We start from the raw sequence: 25,027 nt of genomic DNA, 5'->3' as shown, positions 1-25,027 counted from the left end.
GGACGACGCTCAACAATGTGCATGCATCTGTGCGTGGGTTCTTCGTCTTTGACGCAAGTTTCGATGATGCCTCCAATGTGCGGTGCATCGCATTGGTAGGTGTTGGCGCATCTCTGGCACAGTGCGACGACGCACACTTCAACCCTTCAATGCTGGTCACCACTGGCTTGTCTATGGTCTTTGGTGCTACGTCAGATGATGCCCGTGTTTGTGCGGCTTCGTAGGGGGCTGAACCACCTGGCCTGGCTGTTTCTCTGGCGGTCTGAGGATGGAGGCTCTCTTTGGTTTTAGAAGGCGATCTGAGCACGACCCCAGTGATGAGTGGGCCAATAAGTGCTCCGCTGGTGGGGCGGAAGACCCCGAAGGCTCTTCCCTTAGCCAAGCAATTTTTAATGCAGGTTGGTGCTGGGGCCTCAGCAACATCTGAGCACAGTCCCTGCAGGATGGGCAAGATCCAGGCCAAGGCAAAGATAGCAATAACTATGCCCAGCAGTGGCGGACATACGTTTTCCCACATTGGCAATAATTAAAGGCAGGCAATTTAGGAGCCATGCTGGAGCACTGAAAAGTGCTGTTAAAAGATGAAAAACTTTCGAACGAGGAGAAAAGTTCTGTGATCTTTGAGAAGCTCCGCCTCGGCCGCTCTGGAAGGACATCCCATATAGCAACGCTAACTCAGTCTGCTTATCGGCAGGAAAATGAGCGAGTGATCAAATTTGCAGATGCTAAAGTTATTCTCCGTTGTTAAATCACAAATGGATTGTGGGAAACAGCAGAGGGGCCTGGTTAGACTGTGGGAACGCTCATCCAAATGGCAGATGAAATGTTTACACAACGATGCCTATGTGGAAAAATAATGCCATCTGTATGAGTCACCAGCCAGGAAAAGCAGCTAGGCATCGTCATGGACAACCTGTGGAGATCCTCCATTCAGTGTGCGGTGACAGTCAAAAAAAAAGAAAAAGCAAACAGAATATTAGGAAAGGAATCAAGAATGAAACAAAGGATGTCCTAATACCTCTGAGTGCTCTACACCGAGCCCTTTCAGTTTTTGTCTGTCTCCACCTGCTGGAAAGGAGGCTCAACCCATGGTTTGGACTGATCCGGGGACGTACAGGGAAAGCATTGAGAGACCTGCGTGCGATTCTGGTCACCGCTTCTCAAAAAGAAAAAAAAAAGTACACAGAGGAGCTCCACTATGAGGGAAGGCTAAAGAGGTCAAGGCTTTCAATGCATTTTCTGTTTCGCAGGCAATCCCACTTATAAAACTGCTGGCAGGTGAATCTTGGCTTTTGGGGAGTTGTTTTCCCGAGGATGATTACAGTATGAGAGGCTTCATTTACAATCTGAACACATTTTTGGAATGATTGGGCTTCTGACTCCTCACTTAACTGTTTTTAAGGAAAAAAAAAGGGAAGGAAGCAATTGTTAAAATATACAACAACGTTTAAAGAAACATTTCTATACTTATATAGTGTTTTTCTGCTTAGTTTTGGGATCTGCACTTGACCTTATTTGCCATATATTTGTGTGGCCTTGTGGTGACGAGGTCTTCTGGCTAATTCGGGGATAACTTCCTTAGTATCCTGGGGGCCTCAGCGTCCCTACCAGAAACGGCAGTAAGTGAGGATCGGGCAGGTTGTAGCAGGCATGGCCGTTCCTAAGCTCATCAGACTTACAAAAGGCTCACAAACAACCAGGTTTATTTACAGAAAGACCCCATTTAAAGCAGGAGAGTTGCGCGCTCTGCCTCTCGTTCCCACGGCCTTTATTCTCCCGGTTCTAGAGTCCAAACCTTGTCTCCTTTCACCCCGTATAAGTTCACAGTTCTAGTCCGTTACCTCACACGTGACTTATATCTGCACAACAGTCCTGAAATTTAGGAGATCACAGAGGAGGGGGATGTAGGTCTGTCCTGGAGGAAGGGCAGGGACCTCAGCCTCAGCGACTCCTCTCCCTCCCCCTGAATCTGATCAGCAGGAGGAAAGCTGCAAAGCACGGGAGCCTGCCGATCCTGGATCCTCCGCAGCGTCTCTGCCGACGGCCTGACAGGTGGACCTGGCGCCAGGAGCTAGGTGAAATAATGAGGCTTCTTCACGTTGATGCCATACTCTGTCAGCGCCGGAGTCAGGTCCTCCATGGTCAGCGTGTACTTCTTGTCCTGGGGCAGTAAACAAGGCAAAACAGCATTTAGAAGGAGAAAACTCAGCCCAGTGCTCGTATAGCAAGACCCTTCCTCTGCAAAACGGTGTGTGCATGGGTGATGCTCAGCAAATCCTTATCTCCATGCAGCTCAACTGCCAGGCACTCTCTCTTAGCTTCATATAATGCACGTATTTATCTATTTAATCAAACTGCTTAACTACCTATCTGGCAAGGGCTCAAAGAACCGTCCAATGCACATAAAAATCTACAGAACAAAGCAATGAGTTCAACATATAAATAGAATCTTCCAAAAGAATAATCCAAAAAAAGGACAATCTAGATGACCAACCTAAACAGACTAACAACGCACACATTAAACACAACACAGTAACAGATCATAAATGCATAGTCTGCATACTTAACCAGATAAACTAACATGAATCTTAAGAACATGTGAACCACACACCCAACCATCTAAAATCAACGGGAATAAGAAAACATTCTCAGGCAATAAGCTGCAAATCGTGTCCTATTCCCTGTTTCTGTGTACGTGTAAGAATAATTATCGTTCACTACACGAGGGAAGCAGCAAACTGAGGCAGATACAGGACGTCAGTTACACATCAGAGCAGCAGCACAATGAGACGGGAGCGTGTGTGTGTGCGCGATATTAAATCAATGCAGAAAGCATAGGAAGATGTGTGGATGGATAAAGTCTTGGGGACATGGCGAACGTGTGTACAAATTTAATGCAAACAGACCAGGAGGAGAGTGCAGACGTAGGCAGGTGATGTTTACTCAATGAAGAAATCACACACACTCGGAAGAGAAAAGAAAATTAGGTTCTTACCTTTTGCTAATTTTCGTTCCTGTAGTACCGAGGATCAGTCCAGACTCCTGGGTTTTGCCCCCCCTCTAGCAGATGGAGACAGAAGTTTATAAACAAAAAACTCCGCCTACATATAGGCTGGTGCCACCTACAGTCTGGCAGTATTACTTAATGTCAAAGTAGCAGGAGAACCCGCAACAAAGAACCCAACGAACACTGAAGATTACCTCCAAACTAAGCGAAATTGAATCTTAACTCCACCCAACTGGGTACCGAACTCGAGGTAACCAACAAACAAACATATTCCAGCAAAAAAACAGCACACAGATCACACATCCTCTCCCGGCAGACAATCGCAATACTGGGCGGGACTCTGGACTGATCCTCGGTACTACAGGAACGAAAATTAGCAAAAGGTAAGAACCTAATTTTCTTTTCCCTGTACGTACCAGGATCAGTCCAGACTCCTGGGATGTACCAGAGCTTCCCTTACTGAGGGTGGGAGCCGGAGAGGCCTGCTCTAAGCACCCCTTCTCCAAATCCCGACGGCCCTGGCGCCTTCACATCCAAACGATAGTGCCGGGCAAAAGTATGGACTGACTTCCAAGTGGCCGCCCTACAGATCTCCTCTGTAGGAATATGTTGGCATTCCGCCCAGGATGCCGCCTGGGCGCGAGTTGAGTGGGCTTTCAGACCCACCGGCAACGGCTTCCCCGCCAACAGATATGCTGAGCGAATGGTTTCCTTCAACCAACGAGCAATTGTAGTCTTGGAAGCCGCTTTTACCGCGCCGGGGACCACCATGGAGGACGAACAGATGATCGGAGACCCTGAACACATTAGTACTCTCCAAATAGTGTAACAAGACGCGCCGAACATCCAGCTTCCGCAGGTCCCTAGCTAAGGGATCCGAAGACTGTCCCTGACCGAACGATGGCAACTCCACCGTCTGATTGACGTGAAGGACGAAACCACCTTTGGTAGAAAAGACGGCACAGTACGCAAGGAGACTCCCGAATCCGAAATCCTCAGAAAAGGTTCTCGACACGACAGAGCCTGCAGCTCAGAAATCCGCCGCGCCGATGCCATAGCTACCAAAAATACCGCCTTGAGCGTCAAGTCCTTAAGAGTGACGTGTCGCAGAGGCTCAAACGGTGCCTTACACAGCGCTTTAAGAACCACATTCAAATTCCAAGACGGACACGGAGGACGAAACGGAGGGCGTAACTGTTTTGCCCCCCGAAGGAAACGCACCACATCCGGATGTTGCGCTAGCGAAACTCCGTGCACTCGCCCCCGAAAAGATCCTAGCGCTGCCACTTGCACCCGCAAAGTACTACAGGACAGGCCCTTAGTCAACCCCTCCTGTAGAAACAGCAGAATATCCGGAATAGTCGCCCGAGTAGGTGCTGTGCCGCGATGCACACACCAAGTCTCAAACAGTCGCCACACGCGCACGTACGCCAGAGACGTAGACTTCTTTCGGGCATGCAACAACGTGGACACCACGGAAGGCGCGTATCCTTTAGAGCTCAACCGCTGCCTCTCAAAAGCCATGCCGCTAGACAAAAGCGATGCACCAGGTCGAAACAAACGGGCCCTTGATGTAGGAGATCCGGCAGAAACGGAAACCGAAGTGGCCCCTCGACCGCTAGATTTACCAGATCCGCGAACCAGGGCCTTCTTGGCCATTCTGGAGCCACCACGATCACCTCCGCCGGATGCTGCTCTATGCGACGCAGCACCCGTCCGATAAGCGGCCACGGAGGAAACACGTAAAGTAACACATCCCTCGGCCACTGAACTACCAGTGCATCCACTCCTTCCGCCAACGTCTCCCGGCGACGAGAGAAAAACCGAGGAGCCTTTGTATTGCGGAACGTGGCCATCAGGTCCATCGCTGGTGTGCCCCACCGATCGCAAATGAGCCTGAAGGCGTCCTCCGCGAGCTCCCACTCCCCGGGATCCAACCAATGCCGACTGAGAAAATCCGCCTGGACATTTTCCACCCCGGCTATGTGGGAAGCCGCGATACTGCTCAAATGGGACTCCGCCCATATCATCAACAACCGAGCTTCTGCCGCTACCGGCTGACTCCGGGTTCCCCCCTGACGATTGATATAAGCCACCGTGGTCGCATTGTCCGACAGAATCCTGACGGAACGCCCGCGGAGAAGCGGGAGGAACTTCACCAGAGCTAAGCGCACCGCTCGAGTTTCCAACCGATTGATGGACCACGACGCCTCCCGAGCCGACCATGTTCCCTGAACCGCTCGACCGAGACAGACTGCTCCCCAACCGAGCAGACTGGCATCCGTGGTAACCACCGTCCACGACGGAGTTTCCAACGAAACCCCGCGACTCAAGTTTTCCTGGCAGAGCCACCATGGCAAGCTGTCTCTGGCTTCCTGGGTCAACGGCAGGCTGAGGAAAAATTCTTCCGAGACCGGGCTCCAACGGGAGAGCAACGCGGACTGCAAGGGACGCATATGCGCAAACGCCCATGGAACTAACTCTAGCGTGGAGTTCATAGAGCCCAAGACCTGCAGATAATCCCAGACCACTGGGACCGGTTTGTGCAACAACCTGCAAATTTGCCTCTGTAATTTGAGGATACGCTCTTGCGTTAGGGCCACCGTGCCTTGACACGTGTTGAACACCGCCCCCAAATACTCCAGGGATTGCGACGGCACCAGATGACTCTTGGCCAGGTTGACCACCCAGCCCAGTGAGCGTAACAGGTGTAGCACCCGCTGAATCGCCAGCTGACAAAGAGTCCTCGACTTGGCCCGAATCAGCCAATCGTCCAAGTATGGATGCACCAACAGCCCCTCCTGGCGGAGTCTCGCCGCCACCACCACCATAATCTTGGTGAACGTGCGCGGAGCCGTTGCGAGGCCAAATGGCAACGCTTGAAACTGGTAATGTTGTCCCAGTACCGCAAAACGGAGAAACCGTTGGTGCTCCCGTCGAATCCCAATGTGCAGGTACGCCTCTGTGAGGTCCAGAGAGGCCATAAACTCTCCTTTTCTGACCGACGCGATCACGGACCGCAAAGTTTCCATTCGAAAACGCGGAACCCTTAGACACTTGTTGACACTCTTCAAGTCGAGGATGGGACGAAATGTCCCCTCCTTCTTGGGTACCACGAAATAAATGGAATACCGGCCCTGTCGGAGTTCGCCGGACGGAACCGGAACGACGGCCCCGAGGTCGCGCAACCGCGCCAGAGTCTCCCGCACCGCCCGGCGCTTTTCTGAAAACCCGCAAGGGGACACCAGAAAAGCCGGAGCCGGACGGCGTGAAAAATCTAACGCGTAGCCGTGTTTTATCACCTCTAGGACCCACTGATCCGACGTAATCTTGGTCCATTCCTCGTAAAAACCGGCTTAACCTGCCGCCAACCGGAGGAACCGAGGAACGGACCGGCCTCACTTCATTGTGCTGGCTTACTGCCCTGCACAGCCTGACTGGCCCCCGGACGGCCGAATCGACGCCCACGAAAGGACTGCGAGTACGATTGTTGGCGGGCCGCACCGTGACGGAACGAAGAGATCGATCCTCTCGCCGCCCGAGTTCTACGGCCCCCACGAAACCGCGACCGAGCGGCTGGAGCACCCCGGAAGCGGTATCTATCCTCCGGTAAACGGTGTGCTTTATTCTCCCCCAAGGATTCTAGGATATCGTCCAACTCCTTACCAAAAAGCAACTTCCCCTTAAAGGGAAGAGAGCCTAACCTAGCCTTGGAGGTACCATCCGCCGCCCAATGACGAAGCCACAATAGACGCCGCGCCGCTACCGCAGAGACCATGGTCCGTGCCGAAGTGCGCAGGAGATCATAAAAAGCGTCCGCACTATACGCGATGACCGCCTCCAAACGACTCGCCTGTCTCGCCTCCTCCGTCGATAGAGACTCATTCGCCAACAGCTGCTGTGCCCAGCGTAAACCGGCTCGCAACGAAAAATTACTACAAACCGCGGCCCGGATACCCAACGCTGAGACCTCAAAAATACGCTTCAGTTGAACCTCTAACTTCCTATCCTGTATATCTTTGAGAGCCGTACCACCGGTTACCGGGATGGTTGTCTTTTTGGTAACCGCCGCCACCGCCGAATCAAGTTTTGGCAGGCGCAAAAGTTCCAAAACGTCCTCCGGCAGTGGATATAATTTATCCATAGCCTTAGCTACCTTGAGTCCCAAATCCGGAGTATCCCACTCCTTTAACATCAAATCCGATGCCGAGAAATGTAGTGGAAACGCCGACGAGGGACCCCTGAGGCCCAAGACAACCGGATCCGTCTGACCCAGACGAGATTCTACCTGGGGAAGTGGGATTCCCAGTTCCCCCAGGATTTCCGGGATGAGGGGCCCTAGCTCATCCCTATGGAACAACCGAACTACCTTCGGATCGTCCCCATCCGCAGCGTGCAGAGTCCCTGCATCCTTAGGCTCCAGCTCTTCATCCTCCTCAACCCCCCTCGGGGGCTGGGATGGGCAGTCCAGATCCTCCTCCGGATCCGCCAGCGCCTCAGACTCTGACGAGGAGAGCGAAGGCCCCTCCGCCCCTCTAGAGGAACGAAGAGGCCTTGGCCTGGGCCGGGGCCTAGACAGCCCCCCTCCCCCCGTACTGGCCTTTGGGGCCTTGACCGCTGGCGCTCCGCTCTCAGAAGCCGGGGCCCCCGGACCTCTCTTCCGAGCCAGGCGGCGTGCTTTAAACGCCTTATGCATAAGTAACACGAACCGCGAGTTAAAGGAGGAGTCCGATGACCCCTCCTCCTCTTCCCCATCCTCGGGGGAATCATCCGCAGGAGACCTGAACCCTAACGGCCCTTCTTCACCTCCAGATACCCTCTGGGGGGACAAACGCGGCGGGTCCCGCACCTGTGCGCTGGGCTGCCGGCCCGCGCTAACCTGTGCTGCCCGCGCTGAGAAAATGGCCGCCGTTCCCGCCGAAAACGCTGGCAAAATGGCCGCCGTCCCTGACGAACTCGCCGCCGTCCGCTCCGGGAACGCTGCTACCTCGCGGTCCTGCCTACCCCGCCGAGACGCCGAAGGCACCGCCGACCCCCCTTCGCCGCCGCCCACGCACGCGGAACAGAGGCTGTCGCGCGACAGCCTCCCTGTCGCGGACCCGCAGGCCCTGCACGATGCCTGCCGAGGCATCCTTCACACTGCCGCGGCGAACGGAGGCGAACGGAGGCAGAGAGAGACAAAAATCAAGTTGCTCCCCTGATCGACGGGTCCCAGTCACCGCGAGCAAGCACAGCCTAGTAAGTACAAGCACACACACACGCACAGCAGACAAAATAAATGAAAAACAATTTTTTTTTTTTTTTTTTTTTTTACTGCTTACCTCGGATCCGGAGCCGGCTGGGGGGAGTGAGCCGGGACCCCCGGTATCACCCCCAGCCCTGTGAAGCCGGTACGTGGGGCTTTCCCACTCCTCGGCTGCCTCTACCAGGGGGAACAGTCCCCTCAGGACCCTAACTTCCCCTGGGAGGCGGGGATTGGGACCAGCAGGCAAGCCTCTGCGGTCCCTTCCCACTAGAAAACAAAACAACAAACTTTCCTACCTTTTTTTTTTTTTTTTTTTTTTTACAAAAAAACCACCTAACCAACGTAGGCCTAACACAGACTGTAGGTTTTGCACCCTCTCCACCTGCTAGGAGACAGAAGAATACTGCCAGACTGTAGGTGGCACCAGCCTATATGTAGGCGGAGTTTTTTGTTTATAAACTTCTGTCTCCATCTGCTAGAGGGGGGGCAAAACCCAGGAGTCTGGACTGATCCTGGTACGTACAGGGAATACGTACTTATGCATTTCTAAAATGTTTAGTCCGCACTCTCTGATACTCTAAGCGGATGTGCCCTGCGGTTTGCCTGACCTGAAAGCCAAGATTGTGGCAGATCCACTCCCCCTCCCCAGCTCCCCCTGGCCGCAGGAGGCCCTCACCTTGCTTTTATTGCGGGAGCTCCCGGAGGCCGTGCCCTTCATCTTGCAGTGCTGAAGGGCATCATTGGCGATGTCTGAAATAAACTTCTGGGCAGCCAGGGAAATCAGGCGAATTCTGCCAACGAGAGACCCCAGTTAGGAATAACAGGAGGCGGCCGGCACCATCCCCGCTGCTGGGCAGGCGGCGGCAGCAGGGCTCACCCCAGAGCAGGTCCCACAAGGCCTCCTGCAAATAAGATCCCATACCCTCCACGTAGGTTCAACCCCGCACACACCGCGAGCACCAATCCCCACTCAGCTAAACGAGTCACTTTCAAATCAGCCTTAAAATATAAATTCACCGGAATACTGGGGGGGAGGAGGGGAGAATTGTAGATGACATCACCTCCTCCCCCCAGACTTCCTTTCTGATTGGCCCTCACCGGCTCTGATGTCATAAATGCTCCACCCTGCAGGAAGCAGTCTGAGTCCTGCCGCACGAGCTCCGTCACGAAGTGGCTGCTCTTGGGGACTCAGCTTCAGCAGGGTCATCGTTGCTGCAGCTCTGCTCCGCCTGCTTAAGTTCTGGAGGGGGGCGTTGGTCCCTGCCGTCTCCCCCAGCTCAGCTGGGATCTGCTGCCACCGGCTTCATTCACAAGTACTTAGCAGGGCTGGAGGGGAAGGGCAGGCCTCTCCCATGCTATAAACCCTCCCGACTTATTTTACTTTTGTCATCGCAGTGAGAGCCTCGGGCTCCCTCCAGAAGTAAAAATCTGTCACCCCTGGTGCAATGGCCGGGACTCTCTGCCCTGCAATCCCAGCCTTGGCCGACCCGAGCCAGACATGGAACCCAGGTTCCCCCGCATGACCCACGGCAGCATTTCCTTCCTTAATGGAACAGAACACTCTGTGCTTGTAATTATTCTGTAAAAAGAAATTGTCTTAGTTTTGAGAATAAAATCTTTCAATAAAAGACAAAAGGCACAAATCAGCACTGAAGCAGTTATGTGTGTGTGTAACTCCTTGCCATAGAGACTTTAAATTAGAAATGGTCTAGAAGAAGAGCTTGTGCCAAAAAGAGTAAATAAGGAACACCTCCAAGGTGCAATAAATTTTATTGGGAGCCACCAAAAAAACAAATTCTGAAACATGCACAGGGAGAAAGGAGCTTCTCCAGCTCTGCCGTAGTCTCAGGGCTGTAATTTAACAGACTAAAGGATATTTTTCACTCTGTGAGTCTTTGCTATTACATGAAGGGACTTTTTGAAATCCGTTCCTTATCTGTAGCTGGAGGCTTTGATTACAGACGTTGAAGAAAGATTGGAACTGATAAACAGGGCCCGGCTGCAAGGTAAGTAAGGCCTGCAGTGAGAGAGAAGGCAGCCTGAGCTGTTTGCTAGCAGAGGGGAGGACGGGGAATGGGCTTCCAAGTCACTCCGTGGCTGCCAAATGAGTTTAGCAAGTTCTCTCTGTCCCCACACCTCACAGGGCTAGGAGATGCACCGGGCCTGGAGCAGAAATCACATGAAAGGAAAAGCACATGGGTCACTCACATGCGTGGGTCGGAGGCCTCGAAGCCCGCTCGGTTGAGGTAATAGCCGGTCACAGCGTCAGGAATCTGTACGAGGTATAGGAAAGCACAATTAGTACCAGGAGCAGTCTGTGTACCCTGCAGGCAGGAGCACAGAGAACTAAAGCCCCTCCTGCTATTTGGGCAGCATCTCTAGCACTGCTTTCTCATCCTGAGATTCCCTTAGTGGGGAGGAGGAGGTGGAAAATAATTGGAGTCAGATGACAACCAACACTGGACCCTGACGTCTGGGGTACAGATATGCAGACATTTGGGGAAATCTTTTATGGGTTATCGTAATGCTTGGGGATAAGTTTGCGGTGCGGCAGGAGCTACCATAAGAAGCTTGCAGGGCAGACTGGATGGAGCATTCGGCCCTTTCCTGCTATGAAATTACTATGAAATGGTATCAGAGCAGAGAAAGACCTATGGGTCATCCAGTCTGCCCATCCACCCAACTAATTTACCTTTACAATTCCCATCACTCCCTCAGAAATCCCCTGTGTTTATCTCATAGTTTTTAAAATTCAGATATTGTTTGTTTCCATCACCTTCACAATAAGCAGCTTGCAAATGAGAAATTATTACTTACCTGGTAATTTCCTTTTCTTTTAGGACAGTCTGATGAATCCAGAACAAGTGGGTTATGCACCCACCCCCAGCAGATGCAAAGTGACGTCACAGTATATATATATTTACCTCTGCAGTGACATCAGCCCGCCAGTATTTCCTTCAAAAGCAACTCTGGACGAACTAGAAAAGAACGATTAAAAACAGATAACCATTTCAATGCTCGGTCCAGAGGGAAAACCCAGCTCAGATAAGAATATAGGAAGAAAAGTCTATGGACTGGCCTAACGCTTGCCAGTAATCCCTGTAACAAGTAGTCACACAGGACCACCATACTAGAAACATTTGGCAGCCAAGGGAGGGAAGTTGGATTCATCTGACTGTCCTAAAGAAAAGGAAATTATCAGGTAAGTAGTAATTTCTCATTTCTTAGCGTCCAGTCAGATGAATCCAGGACCAGTGGGATGTATCCAAGCTTCTCCCGAATAGGGCGGGAGGCTGCCCGCGGTCCAGTCAAGCCGCACGTGGAAAGGCCGTGTCCTCCCGGGCCTGCACACCCAGATGATAATACCTGGAAAACGTTTCTAACGAAGACAACATCGCAGCTTGGCAAATGTCAACGGAGTCAACAATCTAACTCCGCCCATGACACTGCCTGAGTCCTAGAGGAATGAGCCCTAACCTGACTAGGTAACGGCTTCCCAGCATCAACGTATTGACCGTGACTACCTCCTTAATCCAGCGAGCTATCGTAGCCCACGAGGCTAGCTCTCCTTGTTTGTACCGCCATGAAGAACAAACAGGCGATCCGACTTCCGCAAAGGCTCAGTGACCTCCAGATATCAGAAGAGATGTCTCTTGACAGACCATATTCCCCCTACCTCTCTTTCTCTGGCCAGAGATGGCAGGGAGATGGACCGGTTCAACCGAAACTCAGTGACCATCTTCGCTAAAAAAGAAGGAACAGTACGGAGCTGTATCGCCCCCTGCAGTCACGCGGAGGAAGGGATCCCGGCAAGACCAGGCCTGCAGCTCGGAAACCCTCTGCGCAGAACAAATTGCCGTAAGATCCACTGTTTTCAAGGTCAGTAACCGCAAGGTCAGGCTAAACGTAGGACCCGCTAAGAAATCCAAGACCAAATTTAGACTCCATAAGGGTGCTGGAAACCGCAAGGGAGGATGAAGATGTTTCACTCCTTTCAGGAAACGGGCCACATCAGGATGAGCCGACAAGGAACCACCATTCACCTGACCACTGAAACAGGCAAGAGCTGCTGCTTGTACCTTTAAGGAACTAAGGGCCAAACCTTTATTCAAGCCATCCTGCAAAAATTCCAAAATGAGCGGGATCTTGGTCGAATGAGAAAGAATTCATCGATCCTCACACCAGGCCTCAACGACTCACCAAACTCACACATAGGCCAAAGAAGTGGAGAACTTTCTAGCTCTAAGCAAAGTGGAAATTACTGCCACTGAGTACCCATGTTTCAGCAATCGAGCCCTCTCAAGAGCCTATCATAAGACAACATCGAGTCTGATCTTCATGAAGAACTGGACCCTGATCTAGCAGGTTCCTGTGTGCATACCACAGCCTCCCGGGCCAATCAGGAGCAACCACCAGTGCCATCCCCTCTGTGGTACTCGATCCTTTGGACTAATCTGCCCAACATGGGCCATGGAGGAAAGGTGTACACCAAACTGTGCTTCGGCCACTCCTGCACTAGGGCATAGATTCCCAACAACTTTGGATCTCTTCTATGACTGAAGAATTGCAGAACTTTCGCATTGTGAGAAGTCGCCAAGAGGTCTAGGACCAGGGGACCCCAGTGATCCAGAATCAGCTGAAATTTCTCATTTGATAGCGCCCATTCTCCTGGATCCAGACTCTCTCGGCTGAGAAAGTCTGCTCTTACATTGTCTTTTCCTGCGATGTGTGAGGCTGAGATCATCTGGAGATGCACTTCGGCCCATTCCATAAGTTGATTTATTTCCTGCGACACTTGCTAACTCTTGGTTCTTTCCTGCCATGTAAGCCATGGTCATTGTATTGTCTAATATTATCCAGACTGACCGACCCTGCTGTCTGTGCTGAACTGCAAACACGCCAACCGGACCACCTTGGCTTCCAGTCAATTGATGTTCCAGAGACTCTTCTGTATTCCAGTGTCCTTGCACCATCAACTCCTGAGTGAGTTCCCCAACCATGGAGGCTCGCATCTGTTGTCAGTACCAGCCAGTCTGATGGTACTAGGGAAATATCCTTCCGTATATGATCCACCTGCTGCCACCACTGCAGCTGGGAGGAGACTTCCATTGGCAGGAGCTGCCGAATTGAATACTCCCGAGACTGTGGGTTCCACCGGGACAGTGGGGAGCACTGAAGAGGACACATATGTGCCCTCGCCCGTGGGACCTCTTCCAGGGTCACCGCCATTAAGCCAAGTACTTGCAGGTAGGATCATACGGTCGGGCGCAGAGAGCTCAATAACAGAAGGAGCTGTGTCACCAACTTCTGAATGCGCACTTACAGCAGAAAAACCTTGCCCTGCCTCATGTTGAACCCAATTCCGAGATATTCCAACGACTGAGCAGGCTGAAGACTGCTCTTGGCCAGATTCACCACCCAGGTGAGCTCCTGCAACAGGGAGATCTCCTTGCGGGTCACTCTGTAGCTCTCTTTCCATGACTTAGCTACAATTAACCAGTCATCCAAATATGGATGTACGAGGATCCTATCTTTTCTCAATTCTGCCACCATTACCTTGGAAAAGGTCCTTGGGGCGGTGGCCAGACAAAGGGCAAGGCCAGAAACTGAAGGCGTCCCAGAACTGCAAGCCATAGAAAGCGTTGATGCTCTAGTCGGATGGGAATATGAAGGGACGCCTCGGACAGATCCAAGGAGGTCAGAAAACACCGACTGCACGGCCAATATTACCAAGCGCAGTCTTTCCATGGGACAAAGAGCCGTCCTTCTTAGGCAGAATGAAATAGATGGAGTATCGACCCTTATTTTCTCGAGACATGGGCATTAGAACAACAGCCCAGTTTCCACTGCCTGTGGTGAGTGGCAGGGAGACACCATGAACGCGTCCCGAGGATACTGTGAAACTTCAGCGCATATTCTTTTCTTACGGCTTCCGGGACCCAGCGATCCAATGTGATCTCGACCCACCTCTGATAGAAGAGGCGCACCCATCTCCTGTTCCCGAGGGCGGGGAGGGGCAGCAAACCTTCACTGGGGGGTCAGGAGGTTCCACTACCCGAGCCCATGCCCTTTCTTGGCTGTCGGGAATGAAAGGACTGAGACCTACCAAAAGGTTGAGTTCTCTGAAGAGTTGGTCCCCTATAGGGACGAAAACGTCTGGATCCTCTAGTACGACCTCTCATGTTAAAAGTGCATGGCGTCTGCTTCTTATCCTCTGCCAAACGAGGAACCGGAGATTCAGCCCCCTTACTGCCCAGTTTTTCCAACTTGCTCCTAAATAAAAGCGAGCCTTTAAAGGGAAATTGGGCAAGGTTAGCCTTGGAAGTTGCATCGGCCGACTAATTTCTCAGCCATAACTGACGCCTGGCAGCTACTATGGAAGCCACTCCTCTGGCTGAAAAGCGGAAAAAATCACAGCCCGCGTCTGTCAAAAATGCAGCAGCTGGCTCCATAACTGCCTTGGACTTCACCCCAGAGTCATCGACCTCCTGGGAGAGAAGCAAACAACAATGAGCCACCAGGGAACAACAAGAAGCAATCTGCAAGGTCACTGCCACTGCATCAAATGCTTGCTTAAGAGTAGTCTCAATCCTTATATCATGAGCATCCTTCAAGGCCCCTTTTCCTTCCACGGGAATAGTGGCTCGCTTGCAGACTGCACAAACAAGTGAATCCACCTTCCATCTGCTGGAGACAGGGAATACTTGCAGGCTGATGTCACTGCAGGGGTATCTATTCTGTGACCTCAGTTTGCTCTGTCTCCATCTGTTGGTGGAGGTGCATAACCCACTTGTTCTGGGTTCATCTGACTGGAAGCTAAGAAATTTAAATTTATAAAAAAAAATAAATAAAAAGTTTTGGCTTGATTTGGATTTATAATATTACAGATCCTAACAATGTATTTTGCAATCCTTATTTCTCCATTAAAAAGACTCCTTTATGACATGGACAAACATGTCCCATTATGATCACCAATAATTCACTGTAATAAACTCCACTTGACAATTCACTGCCTCCTGGCACCCCGAGGACCATCCTCCTAAAATCTGAACCCTTTCCTTCCTCTCCCATTAGGAAAGGAATGAATAGTGAATAAAATGGAGAATGTCAGAATACCTTTGTATCACTGCAGGGTGAGACCACGAGTGCTGTGTACAATTTGGGTCGCCACATCTCAAAAAAGATATAATTGCACTGGAGAAGATACAGAGAAGGGCAATGGAACAAATTCCCTTATGAGGAAAGGCTGAAGAGGTTAGGGCTGTTTGGCTTGGAGAAGAGACGGCTGAGGGGGGACATGATAGAGGTCTTTAAGATCATGAGAGGTCTAGAATAGGTAAACAAGGAACAGTTGCTTACTCTTTCAGATAATACAAGGACTAGGGGCACTCCATGAAGTTAGCATGTAACATTTAAAACTAATCGGAGAAAATTATTTTTCACTCAATGTACAATTAGGCTCTCAAATTAATTGCCAGAGGATGTAGTTAAGGTAGTTAGCATAGCTGGGTTTAAAAAAGGTTTAGACAAATTCCTTATTAAGCAAGTAGACCTTACATAAGAAATGCCATACTGGGTCAGAATAAGGGTCCATCAAGCCCAGTATATCTTGTTTCCAACAGTGGTGAATCCAAGTCACAAGTACCTGGCACTTACCCAAACATTAGATAAATCACAAGCTACTATTGCTTATTAATACCGACATAGCAGTTTATGGATTTATCCTCTAAGAACTTATCCAAATCTTTTTTAAACCCAGGTACACTACTGCTGTAACCACATCCTCTGGCAATGAATTCCAGAGCTTAACTAGGTGCTGAGTGAAAAAAGAATTTTCTTCAATTTGTTTTAAATGAGCTGCAATATAATTTCATGGAGTGCCCTCTGGTTCTTCTATTATCTGAGAGAAATAACTGATTTACATTAACTTGTTCAAGTCCTTTCATGATTTTGTAGACTTCTGTCATATCCTCCGGTCATCTCTTCTCCAATCTGAACAGCCATAACTTCTTTAGCCTTTCCTCATAGGGCAAACATTCCATGCCCTTATAATTTTGGTCACTCTTCTCTGCACTTTCTCCAATGCAGCTATATCCTTCTTGACATGTGGTGACCAGAACTGCACACAGTATTCAAGATGCGGTTTCACCATGGAGCGATACAGAGGCATTATGACATCCCTAAAATTTGTAGAAATCCACTACTTATCCTTTGGATAAGCAACATAGAATCTAACTACCCTCTGAGATCCTGCTAGGCACTTGTGACTTGGATTGGCCACTGTTGGAAACAGGATGCTGGGTTTGATGGACCTATGTCTGACCCAGTATGACAATTTCTTATGTTCATTGACTGTTCCATCCCTGCCTAAAAAATGCTTACCGTGGGTGTATAATCTTCCAGCTGCATCAGAAAATCCACCAGGGGTGTTGTGGAGATGACGGGTTTCACATCTCCATTTGCCACGCTGGGGGAAGCATAGACCCCATTGGACATGGATCCTTCGATAGGGATAGCAGCTGCCGTGGCACAAACGGAGCTTAAGAAACACAGAAAAACATTCCTTTAAAGGGTCAAAGATTCAACTCCTCCTCTCCTTCATCCCTTAATGCAGTGGTCCTACACAATCATATACTGTAAACCCATACTGGTTCTCTGCTCTTGCAAGCAAGCATCCCCATGTACAGCAGCTTGCGTGAACCCTCCCATGCTATCACTATCCCATATATGACATCCATGTCTCCTCCTCCCAGTACAATAACTTCTTGGCACTCAGTCCCTGCGGACCCAGTTATCTAAATGTGGTGAGAAATTGTGTGAAACCACCAGAAAACAACTGAACGACTCTTTTCACCCCCCCCAATCAGAAAAGCTGCCTACCACCGCCTGCAGTTTTCCTGCTGGTTAGCAATTATACTTGCTGTAAGGAGTTTGACAATTCTTGACTCCGGGCTTTCCACCTGGCTTCACCGTGTGCTGGGAACAGTGTTCCTGAACTGGTGTGTGTCATGCTCCCTCTCTTGCCATATTTAAATCCCATCTAAACACCCACCTTTTTAAACCGCTTTAATCTTAGGCCCGATTGCCTGCTTTTAGTCTAAACTAACTTTCTTTTCTTATAACCATTGTCTTGCTTTATGAAATACCCCAAAGTATCTTGTCCTGTATGTATGTCTATTAGATTGTAAACTGTATGAGCAGGGACTCTCTTTTCTGTTTACTTGTACAGTACTATGTATGCCGTATAGCGCTATAGAAAATTAAGAATAGTAGGAGGAGAATTAAAGTGCTTTCAAGTTTCCTTATGCTGAACCTGGTTTGTTTTTTTTTCATGAAATAAACTAGTCCCCTGGAAGGAAGGCTCACCGAAAAAGAGAAAAAAAACCTAAAAGGAAGGGTAAGAAAAAGACTACAGGTTCCATGCCCCAGCCATATGCTGGAGACAGAGAAATACTTAATTACTGGCAGGTGGGCACCAAGGACTTTCAAGCAGTGTCAGCGAGGTTTTTCTCTGTCTCCATCTGCTGGCAGGGATGAATAAACCAAGGAGTCTGGACTGATCTGGCTACATACAGGGAACTTGGTATTTTTATTTTCATCAAATAAAGTCACAAATCTAATTGTTAGCACTATGCAGGCCTCTTGATTGTCCCATTACTAAATTAAATAAAATAGTTTGTGTGACTGTAATAACATCACTACCAGACACAAACATATACAAAGAATACCTTATAAGTAGACCCTGTTAATATCCATCTGTGACCTCATTCCTCAGCAGAAAGTAAGCAAGGGTACCTTCTTGTGTTTTGCAAGATTTGAGCAGTGTTATTTTCAAAGTTGCATATTAAGCGTTTTAGATTCATGGGTGCTGCCAATCAGCTGTATGCACATTCACATGGGAAGATGGGAGAGAGAGCGGGCAGTGCCATGCTTACAAGAGCCGCACTCCCACACGTGGACTTTCAGTGGGAGGTCCGTCTACTATATTTAACTATTGTTAAACCCAAAAACTTGTAAGGATGATGATAAAGGCTTATATTAGGCTAGAAGATGTGGAGCAGCAAGCAGCAACACATCCAGGACAGGTACTGGCCAGCTTCGCGCCCACGGTCTGTATGAAAAGTCGCACTCTGATCTCCGCGGCTTAGAAAACGCAATGCAAAGCAACCTTTCGTTAGAGGAAGCAGAGATCGCGCCGGTAGCGAAGGCTGTGCAGGCCGCGATACCTGTGATCAAGGTAGAATGCTGCACCCCCAAGAGGCGCCGCCACGTCCGAAGCGGAAATCTCTTATCTAACTTAAACCTACAGCTTATTGGAATAAAGGGAGCCGCGCTCTCACCGCTAGCTCTCCGGTCTCCCACTTCTCTGCCAGACGGAAGACCCGCCGCCGGGGTTCCGCTCCCAGCCCCGGCCGCTCACACCGCTGGGGGTGCCGGGGATGGCGGAGGCCGGGGCCCCGCCGGGCTGGGCTTGTTCTCCGCGCCGGAGAACCGGCACCGACATGGGAGGCGCGGGTGCCGGGTTCTGCGGCTCCGCGCTACTGCTGTTGCTGCTGCTGCTCATGGCGGCTCCCGTCGCCTCTCTGCGAAGGACCGTTCGCGCGCCTTTTGCGTCCACCAATCCGCGCGAGAATCCGTACGTCGCGCGCCTCTTGCGTCACCGATCCGCGAGATTCCGCACCGTTCGCGCGCCCTCTTGCGTCACCAATCCGCGGGGGCCCCGGCAGTCGGGCGCGGTTTATTGCGTCACCAACCCTCCACCAGAGATCCGGGGTCGATCGCATAGCCTTTGCGTCACTACAGTAGTTGGGAGATTACAGAAGCCTGAATCACTGTTGCAAAGGTGTAAAAAGGGCGCAGTTGGAAGAAAACTTATATTGTTCCTGATTGCATTTGGACTTCAGTGCTAAGCTTGTAGTCTAGGATGAAGCCTAGATTACAGTCTTGATGGCTGAAGTTCTTTCCAGGATTATTTTTGAGTCAGTTTTTCTCAGTCCATAGTGCTTCTGTTTTTTGAGGGTTTAAGTTTCAGTTTGTTGTGATGTAGCCAGTTCAGAGATAATTTTAAGGCGTGTATTCAGGTTGGAGACGATTGAGTTACAGACCAAGCCTAGAGTAGTAGGGGGTGAGCAATTCTGGTCCTCGGGCTTCAACCCCATTCGGTTTTCAGGATATCCTTAATGAATATACATACAATATTAGGTAGTACCTTGAAAATCCGAATGGTTTCCAGCCCCCGAGGACCGGAATTGCCCACCCTGGCCTAGAGGACATAGCTGTTGGATATGTCTCCATATGTGTGTAAGGAATTTTTAATTCTCTGAGTATAGCCTGCCAAGAGGGGTGCACCAGATGTTAAATAGACAAGCAAATGAAAGGATGTGGATGGGAAAACACTTTTCAAGGGAAATAGTCTAAGTGAGGTCAGGAGGAGGAAGGATTAGAATCATGATAGGATTGGCCCGAGAGGCTAGGTCACATAGACGGATAATGAGGATGGCATGATATATGGTGTAAAAAACAGGAAGTATGCTAATTTAATCAGATAAAATAAAGGACCTGGAGGAGTCATGGGCAATCCGCACACATGCCCTTTCCCATGTTGTCTGGCTTTTCTTGCTCTGGAGAGAGCTGGTAGTTAGAACTAGTAATGCCTCCTGTGCTGAAGGTATTGGTCAGAGGGGAGTCTGGGGTACCAGCTGTCTCATCAAATAGTGTGATGTCACACAGGGAATGGATTCAGGTCTTTTAAACCTGCAATGGATCATTGCAAAACTTTGTACCAGAACGTTAGACAAGCAGTGGCATTTGGAGGTAGCTGCAGTTTTTGCCTATGAGATCAGGTGGAAGCTCTCTTTGATAAGTAATAAGAACACTAGCAATACATTTGAGATGAGATAGTATCCAACACATCCTGAGTTTAATGAGTTCATTCCTGACATACTATGTGCCCAAAACCAAATCCACATGAAGCGATTAACCTGAGAGGAACTAGGGGGGGGTTTCTGCATGTGGGGTTTTTTGTTTCATCAAGATAATATCCCTATTTATTCCTCAAGTTCCATGGATCTTTTCACTCCCATCCTTGGAGAAACTCCAAGGATGGGAGTACCTGAATGTAAACCGGCGTGATATCTTGATTGAGATCGAATGTCGATATATAAAAAATAAATAAATAATAAATACATTGAATATCTTTCTGGCCATCTGTTTTGGAAATACAATTAAGGGAGGAGTACTAGAGAGGGTTAACAGTGCCTGGATGTGGTTGGCACAGCTGATCTCTCTAAAATGGATACAAACTTCAAACCCTTTCCGCAGGAAAGGAAACAGTAGAAACTCCAGAGGGGAAGACTTAGAACCTATATCAGGAAATATTTCTTCATGGAGAGGCTGGTGGGTGCCTGGAATGCTCTCTCAGAAGAGGTGGCGAAGACAATAACAGTTAAAGGGCATGTGACAAGCACTTCAGATCCCTAAAGGCATAAAGAAAGGGATGGTGTAACATTTCTGCAGAGCGGTAGTCACTACCTTAATAGAACACATAGGGGTAACCTGCACAGAGCGTCAGTTACTGCCCTTAACAGAAGGCATGGGGGTAACCTGCATAGAGCGTCAGTTACTGCCCTTAACAGAAGGCTTGGGGGTAACCTGCACGGAGCGGCAGTTACTGCCCTTAACAGAAGGCTTGGGGGTAACCTGCACGGAGCGGCAGTTACTGCCCTTAACAGAAGGCTTGGGGGTAACCTGCACGGCGCGGCAGTTACTACCCTTACTTAACAGAACACATTCATTATTTATTTATTTTGACTTCTTATATACCGACATTCCTGTAAAGTATACAGATCATACCGGTTTACAGTGTAACATAACTGTCGCAAGTGGTGATTACATAGAACATATGTAACATATGTTACACATGGGGGTAACCTGCACAGAGCGGCAGTTACTACCCTTACTTAACAGAACGCATAGGAGTAACCTGCCAGAGCGGTAGTTACTGCCCTTACTTAACAGAACGCATAGGGGTAACCTGCACAGAGCGGCAGTTACTGCCCTTACTTAACAGAACGCATAGGGGTAACCTGCACAGACCGGCAGTTACTAGCCTTAACATAAGGCATGGGGGTAACTACACAGAGCGGCAGTTACTGTCCTTAACAGAAGGCTTGGGGGTAACTACACAGAGTGGCAGTTACTACCATAAGCAAATTGCTGGGCAGACTGGATGGACCATTTGGCCTATATCTGCAGTCATTAATATGCTAACTATGTAAACGATTTTAATAAATAATAAATAGATGGAAGAAAGGTTTGATTATTAGCACAACTCCTATTTCAAACTGTGCAAAATTGACACCTACATGAATGTTAACCATGGGATAACAGCATTAATTTCCAGAAGCCAAACAGTAATAACCTTAACTATCAAAAAAAGGCACAGTAACAGAGTAAATGATAGCGGATAAAGACCAAATAGTCCATCCAGTCTGCCCTGCAAGTTAGGTGCCACTCTGTACACGTTACCCTCATGCCTTCTGTTAAGGGGGGGGGGGGGGTGTAACTTCTGCTCTGTGCATTTTAACTCCACGCCTTCTGTTTAGGGGCGTAACTGCTGCCGTTTTATTCTCGTGCAGAAATGTTAACAAGCCCCACAGCACGCATACAACTGGTATGAGAAATGCGAAATGGAAAACAGAACAAGCTGGGCTCCTGCAGATCTCTGCAGAGAAATCAGCGGCTTGTCGAGTCCCTCGCCTCCATCGCACATGCAGAACACAGACAGAGCCTCAGCAAATATCTAACCCCCAAATTTGAAACAGAAAAGTGCAAACTAAGACTGAGCTGTAAAGCCCGAGAAGCCCAACTCCAGGCGCAATGAAGAAATAGAAAGACACATGCAGTTCCTCCTGTGCTGTGCAAAACACAAATAGATCAGAGCTGACGTTTCCCAAGCCGAGAGAGAGAATCCAAGATTCCCCAGGCAGACCGGGTAAGCTGAGCGGAGAGAACACTAAGCAGCGCGTGCTCCGCGTTATTTTCTTCGGCACTGCCTTTCACCGGGCAGGGCCAGTCTGACTCATCCGGGGTTTCCCTAGACACAGACCTTGCTAGCGCTGGAACACATTGGTGATGCCAATAAAGTTTCTTGCATTTTCGACCCTAAGTGGGACTGAGGCCTTTCCTTTCACATTTCACCCCGCCCCAGGAGGCGGGGCCTTAGGTCATCACGTTCTCGAAGGCCCGAAATGGGAACCAATCGCCATTGACAGAGTAGCGGGGCGGGGCTTGTCCCGGCGACAGCCGATCTGTCCAATAGCAGGCGGCCGCAGCGGGAAAGGAAGGACGTCACCGGGTGGACGCAGTTTCCTCCGGTGAGCGCGCGGGCCGGCGAACAGCTCGGAACTGGCGGGGGTCCCGTCGTGCGAGGTGAGTGGAGCGGGTCGGGCCCTCCTGTTAGCGCTGGCGGTGGAGTGCAGGCCCGTCCCGGCGGGAAGTTTGGGCCTCTCCGCCTGTGCTCTGGTGCTGCCCCGGCTGCTGAGAAGCCGCCCAGCGCTGCCCCCTTCTGCCCGGCGCAGGCGGTGGGTAGCGGCTGGCTCTTCTCAGGCAGACATCGTATTTTATCCCGCAATGCTTCAGACGGAGTTGTTGTTTGTTGTAAGGAATTGCCGGCCTGCCGTGCTTACCTATCCCAAGTAAGGAAACAGCTCCAGCAGGGGCCGCGGAGGGCCTGCTTGATGTGGGGGTGGGGCAAGCAACCGGTTCTTGCCTCCCCAGGCCCACCCCCCCCGCTTTGGTTCATTCTTGCGTGCTCGCTATAAATCATATATGGGGGGGGGGGTAACTATTCACATGGGAGGTCCCTGAGCTATTTAATAGTTTGGTGCTAGAAAATCAAAGGTAGTGGTAAAGGGAAAACAATGGCAACATCTGGAAAACTATGTACAGCAATTCTCAAAGTAGGGGGAAATAGTCCCGGATCTAGAAGCTGCTTTGGATGTAATGGCTGTTATGGAGACGTGGTACACAGAAAACCACAACTGGGGTACAGTTATACTAAGCTACAATCTATTCAGGAGTGGCACTATATAAAAAAAATATTTAAGCAATTGAATAACCTGATTTGCAAAGTAATAAGGAGGCATTGTGTGTTAATCTGCAGAGAAGGAATGGAGCATCTATTTATATTGCTGTAACATTTGCAGACAGAAGAAATGGATAGAGATTTAATAGAGGATTTTCATTAACTTGCAATGAAAGGGGTGAGGTGCTGTTAGGCAGATTTCAGTCTGCCAGATGTTGGTTGGGACACCTTGACTGCAGTGTCTTCTAGAAGAGAGATCATAGATTTGCTGCTGGGAGAACTGTTTCATGAATCTGTAACTGAACCCACATATGAGAAGATGGTGCTGGACCTGGTGCTTATACTTCCTGATGTTGTGGGTGATTATCTGGGACCCAATGAACAACAGATAGTTTAGTATTATAGTGCAGGAGATGAATGTGCCTTCAAAGGTGACGGTCTTAGACCAACTTAAAATGGGGGAGAACCTCAAGGAGTTGTCAGCTGGATGGGAAAATGCATGGGAAGTAGAAGAGCAGTGGGCAAAACTGAAAGGATATAAGGGCAACTAAACTTTCAGGCTGATAAGTAAGGAGCGGTAGGAAGAGCTTCGTTAGTGCCGGGCACACCCGCGTTTGCCGCACGCACAGTCCGGCTCACCTACCGCTCGATCCTGTATGTAAATAGCTTGCAAATGCAAGCTGCGTCCAAGAAACGTCCGTGAAGCGTTAGGCCTGCGCAACCCACTTTACTGTATAGAGCACTATACAGTATCCGGGTGCGCTGGCCTAACGCTTCACGGACACGCTGGTATCTGTCATTTCAAATGACAGATACCAGGAAGTGGACGGTTCTCCTACGCTCGGGATTGCCAGTCCTCTTTCCCCTCCTCCCGAAGCAAGCGCAGGGAGGGGGGGGGGGGGGGGAGACAGGACTGGTGAAACGACGTGTAAAGCAACGAAGCGACTTACTTTTCTTGCAGCCCTCCTCTGGAGACGGACCGCAGCTCCCCTACCTCCCGGAGGCAGCTGCCAGCGAAGATGGATGCCTGCACGGTGAAAGCGGCCCCTGTGTGTGCAATTTGGCCGCTCAAGGCGTGACGCCACATGCTGTGACGCCAAACGTCGTGCCATCACGCCTTGAGCGGCCAAATTGCACGCACAGGGGCCGCTTTCGCCTGTGCAGGCATCCATCTATCTTCGCTGGAGACTCGTTGATTTTTTTTTTTTCGACTTTTCGCCAGCGAGACCGCTTTTGCTGCTGGCTGCCCCCCGGGAGGCAGGGGAGCTGCGGTCCGTCTCTGGAGGAGGGCTGCAAGAAAAGTACATAAGAACATAAGAAAATGCCATACTGGGTCAGACCAAGGGTCCATCAAGCCCAGCATCCTGTTTCCAACAGTGGCCAATCCAGGCCATAAGAACCTGGCAAGTACCCAAAAACTAAGTCTATTCCATGTAACCATTGCTAATGGCAGTGGCTATTCTCTAAGTGAACTTAATAGCAGGTAATGAACTTCTCCTCCAAAACCTATCCAATCCTTTTTAAACACAGCTACACTAACTGCACGAACCACATTCTCTGGCAACAAATTCCAGAGTTTAATTGTGCGTTGAGTGAAAAAGAACTTTCTCCGATTAGTTTTAAATGTGCCCATGCTAACTGCATGGAGTGCCCCCTAGTCTTTCTACTACAAAAGAGTAAATAACCGATT

General features: G+C 49.9%; 3 protein-coding genes across 3 annotated transcripts in view; 1 reads left to right on the top strand and 2 right to left on the bottom strand.

The window, feature by feature from the left end:
- Window positions 1-25,027, bottom strand: part of NUP98 (nucleoporin 98) — a 435,464-nt gene that overhangs the window by 384,502 nt on the left and 25,935 nt on the right. The gene's annotated exons all lie outside the window — the stretch shown is intronic.
- Window positions 1,687-18,816, bottom strand: LOC115091626 (transcription initiation factor TFIID subunit 10-like). Its single transcript, XM_029601794.1, has 6 exons — window positions 18,615-18,816; window positions 17,619-17,637; window positions 16,635-16,791; window positions 10,461-10,525; window positions 8,929-9,043; window positions 1,687-2,161 (listed from the first exon to the last, which is right to left on the bottom strand). Exons 1-6 carry the CDS (start codon window positions 18,814-18,816, stop codon window positions 2,072-2,074), a joined length of 648 nt encoding a protein of 215 aa, XP_029457654.1. The 3' UTR covers window positions 1,687-2,071.
- PGAP2 (post-GPI attachment to proteins 2) overlaps window positions 22,609-25,027 on the top strand; it is a 162,617-nt gene continuing 160,198 nt past the window's right edge. Inside the window, exon 1 of the mRNA XM_029601976.1 lies at window positions 22,609-22,682. The gene's annotated coding sequence lies outside the window, so the exon portion shown is untranslated. The remainder of the gene's footprint in view (window positions 22,683-25,027) is intronic.

Source organism: Rhinatrema bivittatum, chromosome 5 (genome assembly GCF_901001135.1).
Source record: "Rhinatrema bivittatum chromosome 5, aRhiBiv1.1, whole genome shotgun sequence".
Lineage (NCBI taxonomy): Eukaryota > Metazoa > Chordata > Amphibia > Gymnophiona > Rhinatrematidae > Rhinatrema > Rhinatrema bivittatum.
The sequence above is the reverse complement of the archived record's forward strand: the minus strand, read 5'-3'. Positions and strand labels throughout refer to the sequence as shown.